General features: G+C 37.1%; 1 protein-coding gene across 8 annotated transcripts in view; it reads right to left on the bottom strand.

Annotated features, from left to right (window-relative positions):
• The window catches only part of CACNA2D1 (calcium voltage-gated channel auxiliary subunit alpha2delta 1), a 431,936-nt gene that overhangs the window by 106,740 nt on the left and 304,342 nt on the right, over nt 1-20,854 (bottom strand). For all 8 annotated transcript variants that reach the window (XR_005828022.1, XM_040595297.1, XM_040595291.1 and 5 more), the window contains exons 8-10: nt 8,605-8,674; nt 7,696-7,746; nt 6,538-6,637 (exon numbers count right to left, since the gene is read on the bottom strand). Coding sequence is in view for 7 of the 8 variants with exons in the window: in XM_040595297.1 (XP_040451231.1) it covers nt 6,538-6,637; nt 7,696-7,746; nt 8,605-8,674 (221 nt within the window). In the remaining variant the exon portion in view is untranslated. The remainder of the gene's footprint in view (nt 1-6,537; nt 6,638-7,695; nt 7,747-8,604; nt 8,675-20,854) is intronic.

The raw sequence follows: 20,854 nt of genomic DNA, 5'->3' as shown, positions 1-20,854 counted from the left end.
CTAAACACAACTGTATGAATATACATATAACAATTCACTTCGTTCCTGAATAGGGGAAGTGCAAGATAAATGACCTTCCATTAAGGAATGCTAATGATTTTCCATTAAGGAATGCTCTTATGAAGCTTCTCTGTAGCTATCATTTTCTTGAAAATGAGCCATTCAATTTAAGAAAAACTGCAAGGTCATGATACAATTAGATGGACTGTTGTTAAGAGAATCATGAAGCTCAAGACTCAACTCTGAACCTGCCTTGATATCACTTTTCACTGACTATGAAAAAAAAACCAACCAAACACCACCCACGCCCCCTGCAAAACAGTAATATATATTTGTTTACTGCCTCCCATAGCTGTGAAGCTGAGGAGACTGTATACTCAACTGGAGCTACTGTGATTCGTTACCTGAAATGTTCCAGGATTAAAATACTAAGAGAGATTATGCAAACCTACAGCGGGAACTTGAGTCTCTATCTTTTTTTAATTTGTCAAATAATGAAAAAGATGGCAGGCGTCTTTATATTTTCTCCGTAATATTGTCCATCGTGGAGAATGAGAAAGTAAGGACTGAATTACATTAGCATGTCTGCTGGTGAGCCCCTTCATACAGGAGTCCTTTTCATACCCTCTTCTAGATCCAACAGAACTACTTCAGCGCCAGTATCTCACACTGATATCATGAATAATTTTGATTTCTTCCTCAAATAATGATTTTATTTAGAAAAACTAACCACCACTGAAATTTTCTGGGTTAAAATAAAAAAAATATCACATACGAAAAAAATATAGCTTACTCTATTTGAGTATGCAATTTATTTTACAGTTCACTAAAACCCCACTGAATGGAAGTAATAAAGGAAACCAACTTTAAGTCATTTTTTAAAAAATTCTGGAAGTTTTTGCTGATTTAACAGAAGTACATTCATACAAAGAAAGCATAAGCATGACAGGCTACCTGGCTGCAAAATCTAGACTCTGCCTCTATTCAATAGGACTTCAGGCTAAGATTTCCACCCATGGCATGTTCGTTACATTTTTATACAAGCTTAAGTTATTTCCCAGAAGGAAGGAATGTCTCCCTGTACCTAAGAGAATATAGGTGCAATCTGAACTGCAGAACACAGGAAGGAACATGGCAGCAGAAAGGGAAAGGAGCCCTTTGATAAACTGAGAAGCTCTTTACATAACTGTCTTTTTTCTCTGTATTATCATATTTAAATATTTTAATTAGGAAGGCATAAAATAGTATCAACTTGGCAGTAAGGGGGCAAATTAAACAGGTTTTCAACCACTGAGCTGTGGGAATTACATCATAAACTGCTATTAAAAATCAGTGGGAAAAGGGGTGTATCATCCACAGATTGCTTTTATCCCCAAAGATAATTTCATAGGCTGCGTGGATAGTGTTTTCTTTGAAATCAATTAATTCAGATATCTCCTTCCCTCTGATTTTAGTTGATATGCAGAACTGCACAAGAGCAGATGAGCTTTCAATATTCCCAGAACATGATTCTCTTATCCCTAGCATGCTCATAACATTTAATTCCCAGTTCCTAAACAGTAAACACTAGTTTGGATTTTTACAAAGGCTGTATTATTTTAAACAGTCCTACAGCTCCTGACCTTTAACATGTTTGTGTAAGATGGGTTTTTCCTTTGCGTGGTTCTCCGCACCTCTACAGATTTGAAGTTGAAATGCATTTCCCCTGCAAACTGCAGCCTACCCACAATCATAAACAAATTATACTCTCTGTGTCAACATTTGAAACCAAGTCACTAAATCATAACGTGCTGGGATGGAATTGCTGCCTCTATCATCTACCACTTACTGCTATCAAAGCATATAACCAGATTAGTGGGAAAACAGCTGTATTACTCATACATTTAAGCTCTTTCAAACAGCAGTTTTTCTTTCTTCAACAAAGCACAGCACTTCAGATAAGAAAAATGCAAATCCCAGAGGAAATCATGACATATTAACCCCTGGCAATCTTTACATGACTTAATACTTCATTCAACCTTTTTTCACTGGAAATAAATGCAACTATATTAAATCAGTAGAACTAATGTATTTTAACACACCTACTGTTCAGCTTTTTGTTCCCTAGGATTTCTCCATATACCAGGCACGGTTCATTAAATCATCCTGTCACTTTCTAGAAGTGATTTGCATGAGTTTAAATCCACGTCTTTCAGTTATAGGCATGAATCATCACACACATGGGTTTTGTGGGACAACATCTTGGCAGAGGTTAGCAGTAAAACAGCTCTCTAGTTAACTCAAAACCTCATTACAAAACACTCTATGGTTATTAAAGCTAACAAGCCATAAAACAACTGTTGCTTTCTTGGCTAAAAGACCTAGGAGGAAAAGAAAAATTGTAGATAAATTCTAGTTATTGCTAGTGTTCATATATCTATCGCTAATATTGTATTAACTGATTTTTTTTACCTAGCTTTTTGGAATTTTAATTAGTCAATGATAATACCAGAATGCTTAAAGGGAAAATGTCCTTAAGCAGTATCATGAAATGTATTGAATAAGAAATAAATAAAATTGAATAAGAAAAATATAGAAATTGAAAAAGAAATAAAATTTATTTCACCTAGAACAAAATGTTTAAGATGATACCTTGGGGTCTGGATTTATTAGGAAAGCACTGGAGTTTGATTTGATTTAGACATGCCTTTATCATTATGGGTTGTGAAGAATAATGATATAGGTAATGATAAGAATCATAGAATCATTTAGGTTGGAAAAGATCTTTAATATCATCAAGACCAACCTTTAAACCAGGACCATCAAGTCTACCACTAAACCATGTCTTTAAGTACCACATCTACATGTCTTTTCAATACTTCCAGGGATGGTGACTCAACCACCTCCCTGGGCAGCCTGTTCCAACACCTGACAACCCTTTCGGTGAAGAAATTTTTTCCTAATATCCAATCTAAACCTCCCCTTGTGCAACTTCAGGCCATTTCCTCTTGTCCTGTCACTTGTTACTTGGGAGAAGAGACCAACACCCACCTCACTACAACCTCCTTTCAGATAGTTGTAGAGAATGGTAAGGTCCCCCCGAGCCTCCTTTTCTCCAGGCTAAACAACTGGTTTCCTCAGCTGCTTCCCATCAGACTTGTGCCCCAGACCCTTCACCAGCTGCGTTGCCCCTCTCTGGACACACTCCAGCACCTCAATGTCCCTCCTGCAGTGAGGGGCCCAAAGCTGAACCCCGTGTCCGAGGTGTGGCCTCACCAGTGCCCAGTGCAGGGGGACGATCACTGCCCTGGCCCTGCTGGCCACACTGTTTCAGATACCAGCCAGGACGCTGCTGGCCTTCTGCCCCCCCGGGCACACGGCTGGCTCCTGCCCAGGGCTGTCACCCAGCCCCCCCAGGCCCTTCCCCCCAGGCAGTTCCCAGCCCCCTGCCCCAGCCCGTCGCACTGCGTGGGGCTGGTGTGACCCAGGGGCAGGACCCGGCACTGAGCCCTGTTGAACCCCCTACAAGTGGCCTTGGCCCATCGGCCCGGCCTGCCCAGCCCCCTCTGCAGAGCCCCCTGCCCTCCCGCAGGTCAGCACTGCCCCCAGCTCGGTGTCACCTGCAAACCGACCGAGGGTGCACTCGGTCCCCCCATACAGACCCCTGGTAAAGATATATAATCAGAACAGAACTGGCCGCTGTTCCCATACTGAGCCCTGGGGAACACCACTTGTGACCGGAGTATCTTTTGTGATTCACCATATCTCTAGACAGTCCTCAGATCACTTAGAAAAAAGAAAAATGAGATTATTTTAAAATTAGACAAGAATTAAAGAATCATCTGCCTTTTAACACAGTACAAAAACCTAAAAAAACATGAAGGTTTTCAGCAAAGGTATACAAGGAAGAATAAGTGGGAAAAGAGTAAACAGTAAAATGAAGAACTTAAAATTTGAATAAAGATGAGATCTCAGACCTCCTAAATGAAAGCCATGTATGTAATTTTCAAAGATCAAAACAAATGATCATTCTAATGCAATATGTTTTACTTGAAGTGTCAGGATACTCAGATAAAAAAGAAGAAACATACATGAAAAGAGTACAGCAATTAATACCACCTTTGTAGTGGATGAATACTGTATAAAAACTAGTCCTGTGTATATGCTTTTGTGAATAATCTTAAGAACACATATTACTGAGTGTGATAATATATCATCATCTTCAGCAATGTGACCTCTGGTGCTTAACTTTGAGGCTTTGGTTGAACTGTGGAAAAACTGAGAAAGAAAAAAAAAATAAAAAAGGAAAACTGAAAATAAAAAGGGAAAAATCCTAAAAAACCCACCATAATTCTGTGCTCACTGTTCTTGCTTTAAGAATGCCTTGTAGTAGTACTACAATCATTTGTTTCCCATCTATAGTTTATGATTCCCTTTCTGTTAAGAGAAATAAAATGTCAGAACACGACGACTCACAATTCCAATATGCAAGTCATACAAATATATGAAAACGTAGGTTACACAAAAGTAATTGCAATACTGAAAGAAACTTACATCAGCTTTTAAATGGCAAGTGCACAACACCAAATAGTACTTTATAAAAGATTTAGAGACACCATGTTCTGTTATTTATATTTCTGTGAGTGTTGCCTTACTCTGAGGATGAGTGCAGCATGACCAAAAAGTCCTCTTTGGTTCTGCAAATAGCTGATGTGTGCCTCTAAAGTTAATTCAAAGAAAAAACGTCCTTACATATTGTAAGTTACAAACCACTGCTAAAATGCACTGTAGAAAATATTAAAAGACTGCTAGTCCTTCTTTGATACAAATCCCAGCCTTGGGGACCCACTAGAATAACACTGAACCTTAGCTAATAAAATAACCTGAGCCTAAGGAAGTCTTAGCACTAAGATACACTGTTTCTGGTCAGCTGTGAGCAAATGAAGGAACGAGTCGGAAAGTTGTGAAATCAGGAGGTAGTGGGGGTCCAGATTTTCCAGCGGTAAAAACTGGCACAGCTCCAATGAACACAGTAATCAATTTCTAGCAGTTTAGGATTATAATCTTTTTTCTTTTTGTTTTAAACCAGTGAACCTAACAACGAGATTTCAGCTCTCTAATGTCATTACAGAAAAGCTTATTTCCTATAATAACAATAACAATAGTAATAATAATAATAATGATCATTAGCACTTTTTTCCACTGCTATTTAGACTAAAAAAAATGGTCTAATCCACTATTATAAAACTTTAACAAAGGAAATGTCACTGCAAATAAAAGCTTCATTCTACTACTTGGAGAGAGGTCTAGCTAGACTGACAGCAAATGATGCAGCAATAAGCAGTGTTCAAAGAGATTTCTGATAGTGATATTTCAGCCCTGCAGGCTGGCTACAACACATCTGTAGAAGTTGAAAATGGTCTCCAAAATCATTCCAGTTCCTCACCATGCAGGCTGTCTCTTGTCATTAAGACTATGTCAATGTCCCCATCCTAAAGCCTTAGAATCAAAGCTCTACAGTTCAGCAGTTTAATAAAAAAACAAAAAAGCCTTGCCCAAGGCTAGATCATGACATCCAAGGTATCAGCCTGAAAACTGCAAGTTGCCCATACCATTTTCCCCCTCCCCAAATCTATTTTATTCTGCCTTCAGCTTTCTTGAAAACCAGGAATTTGTACTTCAAATTCCAGGGAAGTGTCAGAAAGACTAAAATACCATTAAAAAAAGCAAATCCAAACTATTTTAGAGAACTACTTTGAAACTCTATTATACAGAAACAGATTTTTTTAAGTATTGCAGTCAAGTTTGAAGTGTAGTAATCATAGGTCCTACTAAAGTTTCAGATCGTGTTCTTGAAGATCTCAGCTGCTGAAAAGCCAGCATCACCTTCATCTGAAAATCCTTACAATCCTACCCTTCTCTTAACAATCCTCTGACCTGCACATCACATATGCTCTCCCCTATGTATAAATATGTGCATTTTAAAGTTCCTTCATGGATTCTCCCCTCTAATATGTTACTTATTATGGGAAAAAAGTTTTTTGCTACCCATCAGGTTCCTAAGTGTAGAACTTCCCCAGCAACACCCCTTTGGCAGGTCAGATATATGGCTGTATATGTTCCATCATCATGCATCAATTAACACAAGCAACCCAAGTATCTGCTGTGTGGAAGAAGGAACTTCCCCTTATCTCCTCTGTATCATTTTATCTCATACCACAGTATAAAACCCGGGAACCACCAATTTTTTCAAGATAACTTGCATATACCAGTCAAATAGAAGATGTGTTACAGAGACCAGAATAATATACTAGAAAGGAGAATTTGGCTACAAAGATTTTTTAATTTACTTTTGCCCTTCACTCAAATGTATAGGTAGCAACAAATCTAGGACTTTCATTGTATTTACAAGAAAACAGTAAGCCAAATGTTGTATTTTGCAATATATTTTAAGTCTCTTAGCAGCTTAACATTCAAGTACCTCATATGTGGCAATAAAACCAGTTTGCTTATGGCTTTGTTGACAATCTAAATTTTGTGGAAAGAACAGATACTCACTGAAACTACATTCACAAAGTCATCGTCAGACAAGGTCTCTAACATCTCAATGACTGAGGTGCGGATCAGCTTCAATGTCAATCCACTGACACTCCCGCTCCTAAAAGAAATCCACAAGATAATAGAAAAAATGATTTAAACAAATTTTATTTTAAATGTACAAAGAAAATACAGGACACCAACCAGCACTGTCACTGATTTCACACTAAAATTGTCAATAATTGTCCTGAATTCTCCAACTCATCATGAGTATTGTTATAAAAATTAAGTCCAAAACTGCCATTCAAAGCCCCAGTCTTCTGGCTCAGATGAAGTCATAATGATTCATTATTTCCTCATTTTCATTTCAAGAAATCTGTGTTTATCACCTTCAACCAATGCATTATCTAAACATTTTATACCCCTACACACAGATTTAGAGCTTTAGATTTTCAAATACTCAAATGACAGCTTGTTTGATTCAAGGCAAAACCTAAGCCGAAGTGAAGAGATAGCAAATGTTGATAAAACTCACTGATTATATGAAAGCACTTCACTACATTTAAAAGCACTAAGTGCAAATTCTCTTACTGAGAATTTTTTCAGCATAAAGCAATCTGTTTGACACATTAGGTTCAGTGCTTCCTTGGGTCCCTCAATATTAGCGAAACAAAGGAAGCTCTGCCAAGGCAAAGAGATAATTTTTATTAATTTCTTTGCTCACTTTCTATTAATGTTTTATAGTAACCAAATTTGGCAATTTTTAAATATGTACAGTAAAGCATGTGAAGTCTGCACACATTCTTACCCTTCAGGATCATGAAATGTACTGTTATGCTTCTAGTCATTTGGGTTTAGGTTTGTGTTTTACAATGAATCTTGGCAAGCATATGAATTTTTTTTAATTGATTATTTCAGTAATTAAGAAGATGAAAGCAGAATAATATTAAAGTGATTAAAACCCACTTTTTTGTCCACCATTTAAATAATTTTCAGATTTGGTTTGGGCCTTCTGGAACTATTTTTCCTGTGTATTTATTTTCTTCATACCAACATTTTTGATCCTTGCATGTAAGGACTTCTTAATCCTCTCTCCATTTCTCTGCGTACAGAGATTTGTTCAATATATCTAAGTACTTTTACCCCTCTAATATCAATACCCAGACATTAAACACTTACGCATCAACTAAAATAAGCATGTCTTTGGGAGATGCAGCTCCTTGGATATACCTGAAATAAATAAAGGGTGTGAATGACACAAACGTGAAAACACATTTGCTAGTGATGGAATACAATCTGTGATCTCTACACTAAATCTAACTGAACCAATTAAATTCTTCTATTGTGGCTAGTAGAAAAGCATGTGCTATCATTTTCTTTCTTGCTCTGTCCCACTAAGTAAACCAAAGCATAAACTACACTAGGAAAGTCGGGAAGTAGGCATACTATTCAAAATTCACTATTTTCAGATGCTGATAACTGAAAAACATGAATGCTATTGCAAGAGCATAAAGATCTTGATGACAGATGAGTTATTAAGTAATAAAATGAGTCAGCCCAGCTTAGAGTAAAATACTTTGCCCTTTGAAAAAGTATATTCAACCAGTATAACTTCATGTATTAATACATACTACTATGACTCCAGACGCTTACAGAAAAAAATTATGAGAAACAATCCCCTGTTCTCTTGGCTTTACCAATTTAGTGATTTTTTGTGCTGGTCTAAACCACTGAGACATATTTTTAAATTCTTTCAAAAGTCTGGAAGAATGGCTCAGTCTAATAATCTGAATTACATTTGATTTTGGCACAAAATTGAAGTTTTTAATTGCCTTATACATATTTGTTAACCTCTCACGAAAAAATCCATGTAATGCAACCGTACAAGACACTCTAGTGGATATTGTGTAATAAGTAGTATGATTTGAAAACTGTTTATTTAGAAGAATTAACTGATTTTTTTAAAAGGAAAATAGCAATAGGTAAAAGTAAGGACTACTAGATATAAATAATTTGAGAAATTTGTCTTTACAGTCATATGCATAAAGTAAGTGATGTGTATACATAAGTCCTTTAAAGAAAGCTTACCATGGTCTTCTGCGAACATCATACAGATCTATCTTGTTTGGAGTTCGACTTTTATCTACCCATGGGGAAGCTAAAAAGGTAAAAAAAATACGTATAGAATAAATCAAAAACTTAATCTTAAGTATTCAAAATACAACAATATGATTCAATATCAGAGACTTTGCACTATATAAATATAAACATTTGGTATGGATAAAAATTGTCTGTATTTGTGTAATCTGTTTTTGAAATACCTACATACCCCTATATGTATGAGCATATAATACAATCTGATAAATATATATATAATTAAGACTTTAAAGCACCAAGTTGTGTTGAAGAAACCGTTACTGACTATAATTGTCCTCTGACTTCAATGGAACCAGAATTTCAACCAAAGTGCTTTAGAATATGAAATATTTTGTTTTTATTTTTTAACAAGAAAGCACTTAATTTTGAAAACAGTTATGTTAATTATGTTGTATACAATAATACTGCATTGATCTAAAGCTCAGTTATGCATCTACACACTGACTTAAGAAAGCTTTACCTAAAAATGGAAATTAGAAAAGTAATATGAAAATATAATATCTTCTGGAAATAAAATGAGGTTGAAATATTTGTGTCACTGTTAAGAAAATGCTAAGATTAGTAACCATTTGCAAGCATTTAATCTAAGCTTTACTTCAATTTTCTGCAAGGGTAGGAAACTTTTCCTTACTAAAAACAAAATAAGCCTTTCAAAACCCTTTGATATCTTAACAAACACAAATAAAAATGTGAAAAGTTACATGAAATGAAATAATGTTCTGCAAATTGCTCTCTTACTGTATGCCAACAACATTGGAGGAGCTATTTCCTGATGTTAATAATTTTTCTGTCTAGGAAATAAAGAAAGATACAGGCAGCTCCAGGATTCTTCCCAAAAAAGCATTCATCAAAGACAAATGGGAAGAATTATGATACCTCTATCCATTTAATATAAAAGAAGCCATCAGCTCAGAATAGCTGTCTATTTTTGATTTTACTAAATGTACTCTTTCCTAAGTGATCATAACCTGATCTGGTACTTCAGTTACCAGAACATTTAAATCAAACATAACCGACAGTATATATATCAGTATACAATTATCAGCCACTGAAAACACTGTATATTGATGCACAGCACAAGAACCTCAGACTCTATACCGTTATTTCCTATGATCTCGGACTAAACCACCTGATGGGTCCTTTGCAATCTAAAGGTATAAGGGTCTTTGAAATTTCTGAAAATGAGAGAACAGAATTTTTGGGAATGTTATATGTCAATTTTGTAACTTAAATATCATTATTCAGGTACACACAGGCTAAACTCAGCAGTATTTTATGAGTCTGAATCCATGGTTAGCACGCTTGATCATGGACTTTTTGTGTCCGTCCAGACTAATGTATCCATTGGAATTCCATCCAAAACCCCATCCTTGACATACATTCCCTAAGACCTGCAAAATCTGCATCCAATGAACTCACTTCAGTTTGTATTATAAGTGGTTTAGGTAAAATAGCAAATATAAATCAAGGTACTGACCAACACTGCTGTATCTTCACCCAAACTTTCAACCTTTCCACAAAAAGTTATTCCATCCAATAACAGCTTATGCCCTATCATATATGTCCCTCTTAATCGGCGCATATCTTGGACAGTCTTAATTAGCAGAGAATTATCTGAGCATATGCATCTGGATTTATTTCAAAACAACAGATAAAAGGTAATTTACACTGCTACCTCTTAGTCATTTCCACTAAGTCAATTAAAAATTTTCTTTTTTAGTTATTTTTCCATATAAATGGTAAGTCCAGCTCCTTAACTGCATTCTCCAAAGCAAATGGATGGTGGTTCAAAGAGACTTTGAATGCAGGAGCTGATGGACCGTGCTTCTAACATCAACCTCCTCTGCTGTCACAGTGGATACTTACATAGGTATTAATTCAAAATTGAATCCATTTTCTAAAGGCTCACAAAATAACAGATTAGCTCCTTTGCTAACATAAATTATCTACTGAAAATCGTCACATGAACATTTAGCTACAATTTATCTTTTATAACCTTCAAGAAGATGGTAGTGTAACTTCACATACTATTTTGAACTACAATCTAACTTTTCTAAGTTCTGAATGAAAATTTAGTGAAACACGGGTTAAGATTACATTTTGTCTGTGTAACAGAAGACAATCTGAGAAATAATTCAGCTACATTGTTCTTCAGAATTTGCAAGCTACAAAGATATGTTAATGTACCTGACAAAGTATCGCTTCCTTGAGGTCAACACCAGTTGCCTGGACAGAACATACTTCAGAATCGGGCCCTTTAGACCAAACATAGTGTGGCAAATCTTTCAGAAATATGAAGAGGCAAAAAAACGTTAACTTAACCTTGCGAGGAAACACCAAATAATAAAATTTGAAATGCCTGTAACTTTCCCTAATATTTCCAAAAGCACCAAAAGGTTTGTATAACAAAAGTTGGGGTCTTTTAACTGTAATAAAACCCAGAAAATCACTTCTTGAAATTATGTTATTTTTCTTTCCTTCTCTTTATGGAGAGAATGTTCAGAAATTCTGGTTGAGACAGAGAAAAATGAAGGTTCTGAAGACATAGCTTTCCAAATCACTCTTTGGAGGAAGTCCTGGCAACTAAGCCTTGCATTCAGTTCTACCATAGTTTTTCAGTAATTTCCTGGATTGCAACAAAATTCAAACTGTCCTGTTCTGGCTACATATGTGTTATTAAGCTAAAAAGTACAATGGAAGGGAAGACGTTCACCAGAACTAGAGTAAGAACTATTGAAACGGTCCAGTTATACACAAAAGAAACCATGAATAAACCACTTGGCACACTACTTACAGCCTGTCTAATCCTTTCGGAGATTACTGTGAGTGGTAACACTTGTAGTTTTTCATATTGGAGAAAGACTGAATGGTGAACACAACTGTTAAATTCTACTTATCTTTCACTAGCTTGGCCCTTTCAGTACACACAGCCTGTAAAGATCGTCAGCAGCTTCACAGAGATCTGGAGAAGGTCTTCAGAAACATTACTTCTTACCATACCACGAAACTGGTATGTTCTGTACCACATGTCAATAAGTTTCTTTTTCCTAATTAATATATTACCTTCTGCAGGACAAATATTATAACAAACGCCTACATGCTTACATTTCCATTTGAGGAATTTTTTTCTGGATTTATGGTGTGACTGCAAAATTTGTCATCAGATATTACTGGGTGCTGGATCATATAAATATTAATTAAGGAATTACAACGTTTACTGAGAAAACTAGTTCTATTGATTTTGTGATGTACTCTACAACAGTTTATATAATCTAGTAGTAAGTCTCTGCATAGTGAAACATAAATAAGAACTCAGCCCCTAGTATCTAAAATTTCATTCACACCAAAGTGCTGAATTCCCTCTTCAACCTCAAGAATTAATATGATTAAATTACTCATTCATCCTAAGCTCTCTCTGGACTAACGCCTTTAATTTTAGATGGCTTTGAATGGTCTCAAATCTATTCACTGGTTTTGGTAACGTTCCAAGTATTTAAGGATCTTATTGAAATTGCTATTACTAGGAAACTGAAATTCCCCTAAAATGTTTATCTCCAATGATCTAATTTTGTATCCTGATTTCATCTTTTAAAAAATCGTTTTTAAAAAAGATAATAAATGCTTTCTATGCAAAAATAAGTTATTATGCACTTTATGATTATACAGGAAATAATCAGAAGGGATAGAGACCACTGAAAAAGACATGTATTCCTTGGTCCATATACAGATCACACTATAAAGCCATTGGGGGAAACTGGCTTACATCTTACTGACAAAAGCCATTATGTGGTCTAAGATGAAAGCAAAATGAAATACCTCAAAAGATGATTACACGTTTTCCTAAAAAATATATATAAATAAATAAAATTGAAGATCAAGGATTTAGAGATTTACAGTTTTATTTATATAACTTATTGTTTAAAACATGCATTTTAATCAGATGCCTTGAACCTGGCTCACCAAACGCTATGAAGAAGTCAGCCTCACTGTGTTTCATTGCTGCATACTAATATCTTTGAACTATTTCAACACTACACAGTTGTCTGTTGCATACATTAGGCTTTAGTCATGTTCTCCTTTGATGATTTTCTTGTTTGGCATATGGTTAGACTTGATATTTTATACATTATTCATTGGATTTGTTATCCCTCCCACTTCTGCTGTTTGTATTATGGAGATACAGGCCTGGCTACATTTCAAGCAAGAGTAAGGCATACTCTTCTGTTATTTCTGCACACGTAGAGTGGAAATCCTCAGTTTTGTTGATAAATGCAAAAACGATTAATGCAGGACAGAGGCTGTCACAGGATAAAGCCTAAATTAAAGTATTCTACAGGAAAGGCAGATCTTGGTTACATTTGCCCATTTTTAATTCATGAGATGATTCCAGAGGCATAGGTGATTGTCATGGGGGAGGCCTTCCTGAAAGTCCTGCCAAGTAAGACCCGTTACATCTGTCCTACTCTGCTAGTTAGGTATGCATGTGCAAGGAACAGAGACACACAGATGAATTATTAACAGTTTTACATCCCTGTAATGCATTTGGGGAGAGGCCTCATCTCAGAGGGTTACTAGGTAGCCAACCTCAACATAGCATGTACCAGGTTAGTCAAACAAGTATTTGTTAAAGTTGAATTTTACCTTGTTACTTCTCAAATAAACATTCATATGGTTATTCAAAACATCCATAAACACAGATAATGCAATTCCCTGTGCCAGATTCAGTAAAGTTTTCCTCAGATGGAGCAAAGATGCAACCTACAGCCTGTAGTTTCCCTTTAGTTTCATTTCATACCTCTTCTCACCTTTTAGTGAATTTACATGAACAAACCTGCATTCAAGTACATGATAACCCACACTAGCTCGGAAACGTGGTGTTACTCAGCTTGCAGCTCAGAAAGAAGTCATGGAATTATTTTTCAGTAAAAGGTGGAAAGTGGTGAGACATGATAGCTAAAAATAATAAACTGATATAACTTCAACAGCCCCTAACATTAACCATCATAAAGCATTTTGCACCACTATATTTAGGACTCAGGATATTTCTATCATACGATCCTAGATTGTTTACATTGGAAAAGACCTTAATATCATCAAGTCCAACCATTAACATAGCACTTTTCAATACCACCAGAGATGGTGACTCAACCACCTCCTTGGGCAGCCTGTTCCAACACTTGACAACCCTTTTGGTGAAGAAATTTTTCCTACATATCCAATCTAAACCTCCCCTTGTGCAACTTCAGGCCATTTCCTCTTGTCCTGACACTTGTTACTTGGGAGAAGAGACCAACACCCACCTCACTGCAACCTCCTGTCAGGTAGTTGTAGAGAGCAATAAGGTCTCCCCTCAGCCTCCTTTTCTCCAGGCTAAACAACCCCAGTTCCCTGAGCTGTTCCTCATCAGATCTGTGCTCCAGATACTTCAACAGCTTCCTTGCTTTTCTCTGGACACACTCCAGCACCTCAATGTCCCTCTCGTAGCAAGGGGCCGAAAACTGAACACAGTGCTCCAGGACAACCACAGAATCACAGACAGAATGGTCAGGGTTGGAAGGGAGCTCTGGAGATCACTTAGTCCAGCCTCCTGCTAAAACAGGGTCTCCCAAAACATGTTGCGCAGAGTCACATCCAGGTGGGGTTTGAATGCCCCCAGAGAAGGAGACCCCACAGCCTTTCCGGGCAGCCTGTTCCAGGGCTCTGTCACCCTCACAGTAAAGAAGTTTTTCCTCATATTCATATTACACCCCTAGTGGATCTGCATGGCAAGGTTTTGGTAGCAGAGAGGCTACAGGGGTGGCTTCTGTGAGAAGCTACCAGAAGCTTCTCCTATGACAAATGGAACCAATGCCAGCCATCTCCAGGATGGACCCACTGCTGGCCAAAGTCAAACCAATCATCGATGGTGGTAGCGCCCTTGTGATAACATATTTAAGAAAGGGAAACAAAAAAAAATCCATGCAACAATCGCAGCAGAAGAGAGGAATGAGAATATGTGAGAGCAACAACTCTGCAGACACCCAGGGCAGTGCAGGAGATGCTCCAGGTGCTGGAGCACAGAGTTCTCTGTAGCCCATGGTGAGGACCATGGTGAGGCAGGCTGTCCCTCTGCAGCCCACAGAGGACCCCACACTGGAGCAGCTGGAAGCCCAAAGGAGACTGTGACCCTGTGGGAAGCCCACGCTGAGGCAGGTTTGCTGGAAGAACTTGTGACCCCACAGGGCACTATGCTGGAGCAGACCATTCCTGAAGGACTGCACCCCATGGAAGGGATCCACGCTGGAGCAGCTCATGAAGAACTGCAGCCTATGGGAAGGACTCACATTGGAGAACTTTCTCCAACAGGAGGGACCCCATGCTGGAGCAGGGGAAGAGTATGAGGAGGAAGGAGCAGCACAAACAACATGTGATGAATTGACCATGAGCTCTATTCCCTGTCCCCCTGCACTGCTGGAGCAGAGGAGGTAGAGAAATTAAGAGTGAATTTGAGCCTGGGGAGCAAGGAAGGGTGGGTGGAAGGTGCTTTTAAGTTTTGAGTTTTAGTTCTCATTACCCTACTCTGAATTGAATGGCAATAAATTGAACTAATTTCCCCAACTTGAGTCTGTTTTGCCCATGACAGTAACTGCTGAGCGATCCCCCTGTCCTGTTCTCAACGCACAAGCCTTTCGTAACATTTTCTCTCTTCTGTCCAGTTGAGGAGGGGAGTGATAGAGTGATTTTTGTGGGTACCTGGGTACCACCTGGGTATCCAGCCAGGGTCAAACAGTCCTGCTGGCCATGCTATTTCTGATAAAAGCCAGGATACTATTGGCCTTCTTGGCCACCTGGACACACTGCTGGCTCATGTTCAGCCAGCTGTTGACCAACACCCCCAGGTCCTCTTCTAGCAGGCAGATTTCAAGCCACTGTTCATCAAGCCTGAAGTGTTGCATTGGGTTATTGTGATCTAAGTGCAGAACCTGACACTTAGCCTTTTGAATCCCATATTATTTGCCTCAGCCCGTCAATCCTGCCTGTCCAGATTCCTTTGCAGAGATTTCCCACCCTCAAGCAGATCAATACCCCCGCCCAACTTCCTGTCACCAACTTACTAAGGGTGCACTTGATCCCTTTGTCTACATCATTGATAAAGACATTCAACAGAACTCACAGCAATACTGAGCCCTGGGGAACACCACTTGTGACTGGCTACCAAGTGGATTTAAATCCATTCACTACAACTCTGGGCCTGGCTTCATAATGACACCTTGGATTAATAACTGATCAGTACCATCCCCCCCAAACAGAGATTGTTCCTGACTAGCTCTGTGCTACCACAGAATATGTTCAGTCAAGAATGAATGCAGCCGTTTCCTAACTATTTTACTTAGATAATGACATCAAATTGTCAAAAGGTCAAATTATCTCCAAGTAAAACCTCATCTAACATAAACAGCTCTGTGGAATGTCCTCTGTAATTTTTACAGCACCATCACCATAAAAAAAAAAAAAAAAGGTAATCATCTCATAAAGTTTTGTTCAGAATATATTATTTATGTGGTTATGGGCAATGCAGTTTCATCCCAAATCAGTTCAGCAATGATTTTTATATGGGAACAGTCCATACACAAACACATGCATTGCTTTATTGGTCCCAATATGCCAAAATAAACAAAAGCAATTTGAATGTGTAACAAACACTGCTGTCTGCAACCTAAAATTAACCTCTCAAATGTATCTGTGTTGTCTCCATTCAGAAGCAAGTATTTCTGCTTCTGCTGATCTTACAGAAGGGTTAAGGTTTAATCTTAAGAACTCAGAAGTAGTCATGCATCCTAAGTTCGAACAGCTAGTGTTAGGGTACCTTGTTTGTTTGAAAGTAATCTTTGTATACTTGTATGCAATAAATCCAGACTGATATGGTTTAAGACCATATATGCGGACTACAAAGGAGAACTCTAGCCAACTGAATAGAGGAGAGGGCAGATTTACAGACCCTCGAGACCACTGAAGACCTCCGCTCTGGACAGCTGGGCATGCATGAGGGAGAGGGCGAATATTGTAATTAGTATTGGGCAATCTCATGAATATGTGTGCCTTTTACAGGAAACGTTTTGAATATGTATACATGCACTGCATAAAAAGAGCTACCTGAGAGAAGGAAGCTATGCACACTAGGTGGAGCGAACCCCTGTGCATCCAGCACTGCAATAAAGAATGGCTGCTTCTTAATGCAACATTGGTGTTAAGGAGTCATATTCCCTATTTCAGTGACACACATATAAACTGAATTTCATCCTCAATACATGTGTTGTTTGCATTGGTTTCACCCGGACTAGCTACAATCCTCGCAAAGGAGGATGGAATATCAGAGCTTGGTGGATCTGTTTGCACAGAACAACAACATTCAGCACATCAGATTTGAAAAATAAGCCAGAATTAAACATATTGTAAGATTTTTCATATCATGAGTATGGTTAGATCCAGACATGTCAGCCCATGTCCTTTCCTCCCAGATTTCAACAATAAAAAAAAGAAAAAGAAAAGAAAGAAAAGAAAAAAAAATGTGAACAATGCTCAAAGAGGCTTATTTCAATGTAAAAAGTAGAACTATCAATTTATACACTAATTGCACTACTTGATAATTTATAAGATGGATTACTGAGCAAGTGTTTTGGGTTTGGTTTGGTTATTTTACTTTAAATGTTCCTTTAAATGTTAAGTTGTTAACAGGAACTAACAGCTATTAAATACAAAACCTTTTGCAAAAAAAAGAAGGTGAAGTTCTCAGTTTTTCAAGGCTTTTCATTCATTTTGTATAGATTTTTTAGGCTTTTTACTCTCTTAGTATCTGCTTCAGTAATGACTTTCTTTGGAAAGTTCAATATTATGGCCGCAACACTATTGCTTACCATTAATGCTTAACACAAGAGCAGCTGCGCACAGCAAGTCCTTCATCTGGAGATACACCATTTTATTTTATACGAAATTGATTTCCAAAGCTCTTCCATTATTAATTTGTCTAAGCAGGGAATGCTCCAGTAGCTGAATGAGACCTGCTCCACTGACATCTGGAAATAGGTTCAAGATTTCTTTATTTTTTACAAAGGGAAAGCAATAATACTAGCTCTTCTCTATCCTTATTTTAATCTAAGAATCTCAAGAGCTTAAGGAAAAAAATATTTTTCTGGATAATTAGCACCACAGAATTATATTTTCTTTATCTATGAATTCCTTTATTTAACACCTTTAAGCCCCAATTACATAGGAATATCCTAGTAAAACACTGGCATGAGGGATCTAAAGAGATTTTTTCTCTAATTAATTGAAGTTCCTATCATAGTGTACTTATTTATTATATAGATAAACAAAGTAAGGCTAAATATAAGCCAAATCTAGAATAAAAAAGGGAAAGAATACAATCTAGAGTAAAAAATGGGAAAGAATACAATGGCTCTTATCACTGTACTCTTCAGCACTGATATTACAAAGATCCTGAGAAGATTAACACATCTGCTGATGTCTAAACAATGCTATGAATTTAGGTATGGGTTAATAAATATAATAATAGCACACTGAATCTTATAGAAACTTGGTGTTACACATATTCCTGGCTTGAATCCCTAACCTGTGGAGGATCACTGAAAAAGTCATTTTACCTCTCGACACCTGTTTCTTTAATCTGCATAATGAAGACAGTGATATTTTTACTACCTTTAAACCAGAACGGGTTTTGGGGATGAAAATTAAGCTGTGTGTTATATTCTATGGAGTTTATATATGCCCTGCAGTAATAGCACAAAATAATGTAGGGGTGTTTGAGAACATGAAGCCTCCTAGAACAGGACTGGAGAACCTTGTAGTCCAGAAGAAAGAAAACAGCATCCAGAGCTGTCCTTTGGGAATGGCTGCCAGCATGTGTTGCCCCTTCAGTCACACTGTGGGGCTGCCTAGGGGATTCTAATAAAACTCTGACTTGTTCTGTTTACTAGTACAGATATATCTTTGAAGCCGAGGGAGCAGATGAGCTTAAGAAATACCTTTATGAATGATTAAGACATGCTCAGATATACTTAAATTAAGATTATGTAGGCACTCAATTCCAACACTGCAATCTTATTTGGTATCTACTAATTTCGCTAAGAATGATTTTAATTTCACAGATACTTTGCCACTTGAATTCAATATTTCTCGAGTAAACAGTCATATCTCCATAAATAACAGGACTGCAAACATTCTGAAATGCTACTTCATGGCTAGTTCACCTGGAAGTCTGCCAAAGAGTCAGTCTCCTTAGGAAATACTATTTCTCTTCATTAGTATGAAGTTCCCAATGTTCACCTAAGAATTCAATATTGTAGCACCTCCTACTGGCTTTCTTGTAGTTATATGCATCTGGGCTGTCCTCTACCCATTTTATTTCTTCTGCTATCATTTTTCTGTAACACAGGTAAGGTCAAACGAAAATGACAAATACATTTTTAAGTTATGTGATAAGAAAAGGGCCACAGAACTGCAGGCTGGAGGCTATTTTTTCCTCTATGAAAAAAAAAAAAAAAAAAAAAAGAACAAAACCCAAACCCCACAAAAACCAACAGAGAGAAGTCACAGAGCTATGCAGAACTTTGGGATAGTGGAAGTCGACAAACATACCGTATTGGGAAAGCAAGTTTTAAATGTAATTTCCCATATGCCTTTGTTAAATGCCCAGATGGAAGTGGGAAAAGTTGGAACATCTGGGGACAGGGTAGTATTTCTTTTTCAGTTTTATTTTTGTTACGAATTGCCTCAGCTTTTCATACCTTGACCAAGTGTGGCAGATTTCCACCTTCAGCACACTGCAGACCAAATACTGTCACACTGACTTTATGTTCAACATTTCCTCATAAAAAATCCTGAATCTATAAATGTATCATCATACTACTGTTATTGCTATATAAACCCCACTAACTGGAATCTGAAACCATCCATATCAGTACTACTCTTTCAAGTACTACCTTTGACAAATTTTATTTAGTATACTTTATTTACAGAAGTTGGTGTTGCTGATAAAACAGTTTTCTTACTAAGCATTCATCTAAATCAAGGTTGTGTTTTTGTGTGAGTAATCCTTTGCAGATAAACTTTCTTAAGTGTATTTATTGCTATAACTAGAAAGCCTCCTATATCATAACTAACCACAAATAAATGTCAGCTGTCTGCAGTCCAAAACAAAATGCATTCTTTACTAAGGGTATTAGCCTATAAAAAAACCAAACAACCCCACCCCCACCCCCCCAACAACAAAACAGAGAAAGGTGGTATCAGGCAAAAGTACATCAATACATAAAATGTTTTTAAAATTTGTTTAAGTAGTAATTGCTACAGTGAAAATAATATGATTCCTATTGCAGTATTTTAGTGAAACACTGATTAACAATTATAATCCTCATTACCTCTATAATTAAGAAGGATTTCAGGTTTAAAAAGAGGAACTCATTTGTTTGTACCTACACTTCCAAGTATCCTGCCAAAAAACTGATATTACATTGTACTTTGAGATAACTGCTTTCTAAAACCCAGCAGTATAATTAGCTAGGTAGATACCTCACAAAAGGTAAGTAACTTAATAACTGTCAAACCATATTAAACTATTTAAATTACATTTATTTGTTTTTGTGTAACAGATTTGTTCACTGCTCTGTGGTTAATTATAAATGAAATCTGCAGTTTGATCTATATTAAAGCACCTTTCTGTCTACATGGAATCAACAAAGCTCTACATGTGCAAGCCCACAGGGAATGAATTCAAGATTTAAAAAAAAAAAAAAAAGGAAAAAGTTTCATTTTTCAATTTCCTGCCACCAAAGAAAAAATCTCTTCGGAAACAATATCATTAAAAAAACAAACAAACAAACAAAACCTGACCTACATTATAGATTCTAGGTGGACCTGCTTGAGCAGGAGGGTTAGTCCAGGTTACTTCTCTGATTCTATGATTATTGCCACTTATTCTTAGCTTTTAAAAAGGCATCATCTATTCTGTATTAGACAGTCCATATCTGATGAATGAGATCCATCCTTCCAGAATATTAATCCATTTCAAGTGTCTATTTGAAGTATCTTATCCTCTGAGGATGACCATATTTTCCCTTTTCTTTTAAAGCATTCCAGAAAAGAAACTTTTGGTTATTAAAATACCATGTTGTGATATTTGCTG

The sequence above is a fragment of the Falco naumanni genome, chromosome 5 (genome assembly GCF_017639655.2).
Source record: "Falco naumanni isolate bFalNau1 chromosome 5, bFalNau1.pat, whole genome shotgun sequence".
Lineage (NCBI taxonomy): Eukaryota > Metazoa > Chordata > Aves > Falconiformes > Falconidae > Falco > Falco naumanni.
Note: the sequence above shows the minus strand (reverse complement) of the source record. Positions and strands in the feature narration are given on the sequence as shown.